This window comes from Musca autumnalis, unplaced genomic scaffold, assembly GCF_047663935.1.
Source record: "Musca autumnalis isolate F117 unplaced genomic scaffold, ASM4766393v1 scaffold_4, whole genome shotgun sequence".
Taxonomy (NCBI): Eukaryota; Metazoa; Arthropoda; class Insecta; order Diptera; family Muscidae; genus Musca; species Musca autumnalis.
In genome coordinates this window covers 146,769,554-146,776,020 of record NW_027411977.1, presented here as the reverse complement: position 1 = coordinate 146,776,020, position 6,467 = coordinate 146,769,554, and the positions used below count along the sequence as shown (strand labels likewise).

The 6,467-nt window shown below is 32.8% G+C and overlaps 1 protein-coding gene across 14 annotated transcripts in view; it reads right to left on the bottom strand.

Moving 5' to 3' along the window:
• Positions 1-480: 480 nt before the first annotated feature.
• Positions 481-6,467, bottom strand: part of Lmpt (four and a half LIM domains protein limpet) — a 437,156-nt gene continuing 431,169 nt past the window's right edge. For all 14 annotated transcript variants that reach the window (XM_073986055.1, XM_073986054.1, XM_073986058.1 and 11 more), the window contains 2 exons: positions 993-1,179; positions 481-928 (listed from right to left, as the gene is read on the bottom strand). In XM_073986055.1, coding sequence (XP_073842156.1) covers positions 771-928; positions 993-1,179 — 345 coding nt within the window. In that variant the 3' untranslated portion in view covers positions 481-770. The remainder of the gene's footprint in view (positions 929-992; positions 1,180-6,467) is intronic.

Here is a 6,467-nt window from a genome sequence, read left to right as displayed (position 1 = left end):
ACAAGGAACACTCTTTTTCTTCTTAAACAATTCAATTGTTAAGAGCCAGTTTTCAAAGACTTTTACAAAGATTAAATTTTGGAGGTATAAAAAAGAAATTAATAATAAAACACATTTATGAAATAAATATTAAATAAAGAAATATACAATTAAATAATAGTTTATATAAAGAAAAAACTATAACCCATGGTTAGAGAAATAAAGAGTTGATTTTTTTTAATTTAAATACACTTTTAATAAAAATTATTATGAGCAAAATTAAAAGAACTAAATGTTTTTGTATTATTATTAACAAATACATAGACTTGGTCATACAATATCTGTAACTGTGTACATCTTTATTAACGTATGTATGAATGTTGTAAATTCATTAATTCATTCATACATGTTGGCGTTGTTGCATTGTTTTTTATGCAATTTACAATTTGTTGCTTGTTTAGCGGCGGCGGTGCATGGATTTCGCTTTTTTGTATGGAAATATTTTTGTTGTTTGTGTTTTTAAGAAATGCAATCTATTTGAAAGGGAAATAAATCCATAGTTAATAAATTATTAATTTTTGTGTGTTTGCTTTGCCTTATTTATGTTTGTTATTTTGTAAAGGGTTCAATTTGTTTCTGTTTGTAAATTTTCTTAATTGATTTTTGTTATTCTATTTTTTACAGTATTGCTCCAATAGTTGCTGTCTCGTATTTCCTTATTATATTCTAAAATTTTTTCATACTCTCATTGACTGACTTGTTCGTAGCGTATTTTCATTAAGTTGCACATTTTACATGAGCTTCTGCTTGGCACATTCTGGGCAAATAATATCGGGTCCATCAGTGATGAAACCACGTCCGACTAGACTAGTCTTGCAACTGGCACAAACGAAACAGTCATGATGCCAGTGGCGATTTTCAAATGAAATAAAGCGTGTGCCACCAATGCCTGAAAGAAAAGTAATTTGAATAAATATTTTAGTGGAAATTAAAATTTGTTTGTTTAAACTTACCAGTTATGGGCTTGACACAAGAAGTACAGCGCTTGGCAAATAGTTCTCCGAAACATTCAGCACAATATGGCTTCTCGTCGCGACTAGTGAAACGTTGACCAGCCAACGTAATGTTGCAGTGGGTGCAAGTGAAACATTCACGATGCCAGGGTTCATTCTTGTAGGTTACACCACCAGAAGTAATAACCTAGAAGTAAAGAAAATAAATGGATACATTATTTTTTTATTTCTGAAGTTGTAGACAAAATGGTAAAATGTCATTATTATATTCGGATCTACAATCGTCAACGTTGTCCACACTATACAGTATGCAAATTTCATATTCGTACACCTTTTAAAAATGAATAAAATCTTTATTCATTCCATATTTTGTATGGAAATATAGCTTCGTTCCAGAACTGTTTTAATAATAAAAGTGTCAAAGAACAAACTGTCGAAAATGTGTTACACATACACATTTTTCCAAAAAGTACGGGAACTGAAAAATGGCAGAAATGTCAAAAAAACTGGAACAAACGGGAACGCATTTGGGGAAAAAATGTGAAAAATGTGAAAAAACGTTCGACACCTCCAAATAATAGTTTGCTACTTCTGAAAAGCGAGTTTTGCAGGAGAAGCTCTCAAAGTTTGGAAATTTTTTTGAACTTCAGTGCTATGTCAATATTTGTTTATAACTTCTGTTCGGATTGTCCGATCATTACCAAAAGTTGACAGAATTTAAGTAAATGGACGTTAAATATAAAAATGTAAAGAACTTGAAAACATGCTAAGTCGACTTAGCATAATATTGTTTGGAGGCGTCGAAATGAAGAAAGATTTAAAAATAACAAAATCATTTTTTTAATATATTCCGTCATTTATGTATAGATTGCGCCTGTGTGGGTGGCAAAATTTGTATTCGTACACCTGGAAGCACTATATATTTGTGTTATTAAAGGATTTTTAAGCAAAATGCCACTAATTTTTGTTATTTTCTTTTTTTAGAGTGCCTCTGCTATAGAAAAATGTAAAAAATAACGGTAATTCATAAATTTGGATTTATTCGACCTTTTTCAAATGTATGTTGACCTCAAGCTCAATAAAGATTTTTATTTAAACCATAACGATAATTTAATTTAAAATTTTGCATGAATAAAACGTCGGACGAACACCCGAAATACTTAAGAAAAATGTCATAGATAGCAAGTTATTATCGAATTTTGGATGAAAATAGCTAATAGCAGTGCTTCTGCAACAATATTCAAGGTCTACTATGAAAATAAATGTTGTCAGCGTTTGGAAATGCAAATTTGGAAGCGTAATTTATCCGGACAAAGGTACCGTAAAAACTTTTTTTTGGTTTGTACATGGTAAACATGAAATGAAATTTTACGCTTATTAAAACGAGGGTTATGATAGATAAAATTGCAAAAGTAATGGTTTTTACTTCTAGAAAATTATATATTTTTTTCCAAACGATACAAAATGAATACATGAATGTGAAATCAATTGGCCAGGAAAAAACGTGGGGTAACCTATTGAAGAAATGCATTATTTTCGGGGAAATTTACGCCCTTAATAATCTGTTTTTTCTCATAATTTCCGGTATGTCTCGACATAACATGATTTTCGAAACTGTATTCTAAAATTACAATAAGTTTTATGCTTGGTTTACATTCGGCGTCGTTTCGTGATTTCGAAGGCGTTTCGTGATTTCGCGCGGAATCAAGCAAAATTTATCATAATTTCGCATACAAAAATGAAATCATCTCATTTCGTGATTTCAGCGAAATCAACATGGAAATCACAGTACACATGATATACAACCCTGTTATTGCCTAAAAAAGTACCAAAAGTTGCAACACTTTTCACGTATTACAATAAACAAGGTAGATGGTCAATTGCTGCAACAAAAAAATTTAGTATCAACATTTGTAAACAATGTGAAAAAATATTAAATTATTTTGTTACAATGCAATTTTTCTTTGTGCACGTACTTTTAATGGTAATGTTAAAAAAGGCGAATTGTCAAATATAGCTTTCCCATACAAATTTCTTAAAATATTCGGGAACTCAAAAATGAAGGAAATTCCGAAAACTCCAGCAGAAATGTCAAAATTAACTTATCAGCCATCGTATTTAGAAGCCAATAAACATACTGCTAGTTTCTACTAGGCAAAATATCTACAGCAGAAAACAACGCAGTTGCCAAGGCCTTAAGCAATTATAGTGTGAATAAAGTACTCGGAGTACATCCTCCATCTATCGCAGCTGAGGAGCGTCAGCTGCCACGACAAACCAGAGTAGTTTTGGCTCAACTACGCTCGGGATATTGCACGACGCACAACACCTTTTTAACTGCCCCGCCAAACCTACCCATCTAACTCCACTGGATCTGTGGCTACATCCCATCGAAGCAGCCACTTTTCTGGAACTGGAGATAAACCCAGAGCCAGATTGAAAAGAGGAACGAACATATAAACATAACAAAAAACACTGTTACAACAACAACAACAACAGCTATTTTTATTTAAAGAGAAGTGCAAGTCTTACTATATTTAGGAGTACGGGAACGCATTTCTAGCACTAAATGGGAAAACAACTGGAAGTAGTAATATTTTGCAGGTTATGAACACAACTTTTACAACAACAAAATCATTTTTTTTTTTCATTTATTCGTATTATACATAATTAATACGATATATAGATAATTTTACGATAATTTTTGGAAATAAAGCAGAAAAGTTCTATATTGCCGTATATTTTTGATGTCTAATTCAATTTACAACAAATTGTTTGAAAATTCATATTCGATCAGCTGCGCATATGCATCTACCTTGATTATTGCGATATGATTGAAATCAACGAAAAAATAAATGTAAACTCCGGGGTGTATTTCAGGATTTCGTGAAATCCAGTGGATTTTGGAGCGTAAGTGTAAACTTGGCATTAGACCAAATACGAAACGAAACATTACCAAATACGAAACGAAACCAGAAATGACTTTAAGTTACCTTAGCCGGGATTACGTTTCATTGCTGACAACATTTAAATTCATAGGAGACCCCGAATATTGTTCCAGAATGACTTCTATTATGCTTGGTTTACATTCGGCGTCGTTTCGTGATTTCGAAGGCGTATCGTGATTTCGTGCGGAATCAACCAAAATTTATCATGATTTCGCATACAAAAATGAAATCATCTCATTTCGTGATTTCGGCGAAATCAACATGGAAATCACAGTACACATAATATACAACCTTGCTTTTGCCTAAAAAAGTACCAAAAGTTGCAACACTTTTCACGTATCACAATAAACAAGGTAGATGTGCGAATTGCTGCAACAAAAAAATTTTAGTATCAAAATTTGTAAACAAGTGAAAAAATATTCAATTACTTTGTTACAATGCTATTTTTCATTGTGTTCCCGTACTTTTTTAATGGTAATTTTAGAAAATAGATCGAATTGTCAAAAATTTCTCCTAAAAAATACGGGAACGGAAAAATGACGGAAATTGCAAAAACTTCAGCGGAAATGTCAAAATCAACGTATCAGCTATAATATTAGATACCAATGAACATATGAACATGCTTGCTGCTAGTTTCTACTGGGTCAAAATTGTATGGCAGAAAACAGGAGAAGAGGGTGTTATTCGGCGCTATTTTTGTTTAAAGAGAAGTGCAAGTCTTGCTAGATTTCGGAGTATGGAAACGCATTACTGCAAGTACTAATATTTTGCAGGTTCTGAGCACAACTTTTATCTATCAAAATTTATTATTATGATGTCTCAACGATAAAATCATTATTTTTTTTTATTTTTTGGTACTATACACAATTGATATGATATATAGATAATTTTCCAAATAAAGTTGTAAAGTTCTATATTGTCGTATATTTTTGATGTTTAATTCAATTTACAACAACTTGTTTTGAAAATTCATGTTCAATCAGATGCGCATATGCATCTACCTTGATCATTGTGGTATGTTTGAAGTCAACAAAAAATAAGTGTAAACACCGGGGTGTATTCCAGGATTTCGTGAAATCCAGTGGATTTTGGAGCACAAGTGTAAACTTGGCATTAGCTGTTTTCATCCAAAATTCGATAATAAATAGTCAGAGTTAATCGTATCTATCTATGGTATATGTAAAGAGGTAGATCTGGATGAAAACAATTTATAGAACCCTGTTTTTTTGGGTGCCACCGTGGTGTAATGATATGCACACCCGCCTTGCACACTAAAGGTCGTGGGTTCGATTCCCCGGCCAGGCAACATCAAAAATTTCAACGGTGGCAAAATACCTCTCAGTAATGTTGGCAACATTTCCTGAGTATTTCAGCCATGTAAAACTTCTCTACAAGTGGTGTCTTAGGACACGCCGTTCGGACTCGGCAATAAACAGTAGGTGCCTTATCATTGAGCTAATATGAATCGGGGTGCACTCATTGATGCTCACTCATTATGCCAAGTTTGTTCTTGAAGTTTTCATGTGGTTGTCGTAAAGCGCCGCTCAACGGACCGTATTTGCCGCAATCTTTATAGTGCGTTTGCATATAACCAGATTTAAAACATCCAACGGGTTTTTTAAAATATCTTTTACATTGCATAAACATACGTCAAATAAATCCTCATAATGAATGTTAACCCGATAAAAACATGACCTTTTGCCATATAATAAAGTATGGGAACAGCCCAATTATTACATAGAAACCTATAGTAAGCTACCATATAACCAGTCTTAATGAAACCACTGGATTTCAAATGTCAATTCCATTACTTATAAGTCAGATAAATTCTTATAAAGAAGGTTAGAACGCAATACATATTAGAGTTTCTTGTCCGGTTCATCTTCATGAGAATTTATTAGACGTGTACGCAATGGAATTGAGATTTGTAATCCAGTGGGTTTGTTAAATCTGGTTATAGTACGGTTACATTAGAGTTTTTTGTCGGGTTAACCCTCTTCATGAGGATTTATTTGTCGTTTGCGCTATGAAATTGACATTTGAAACCCAAACCCATTGGGTTAATCCGGTTAAATGTTATATCCAAAAATCAAATCAAATCCAGTGGATTTAAGTTGTCCTGTTCATTCAGTATATGTCAAATAAATCGAGACAATGCACTGCGGTGCCAGACCGCGACAAAAATAAACAAATCGATGTCTACAAATTATGATGTTTACTCTTCAAATCTTTCCTAGACACATCAAATTTTAGTATTCCGGCTTTCTTTTTACAACTTCTAACGGTACTTGCTAAAGCAGAGCGACAGAAGTGAACACTACTAACAGCCTGTTTCACTATGTCGAACGAAAACGTAAACGAAAGAAAAACTACTTAACTCGTGTATGATTTTCAAATTTTGTAGTTGTTTCGAAGCAAAAACAAAGTCAATAAGTCTGTCTGGTTACTTTCTCAGCAAGAATTGTCCAGCAAGAACTTTCTCAGAGAGTAAGGGGTTTTTATTCTCTTTTACTAGAAAATTGTAAAA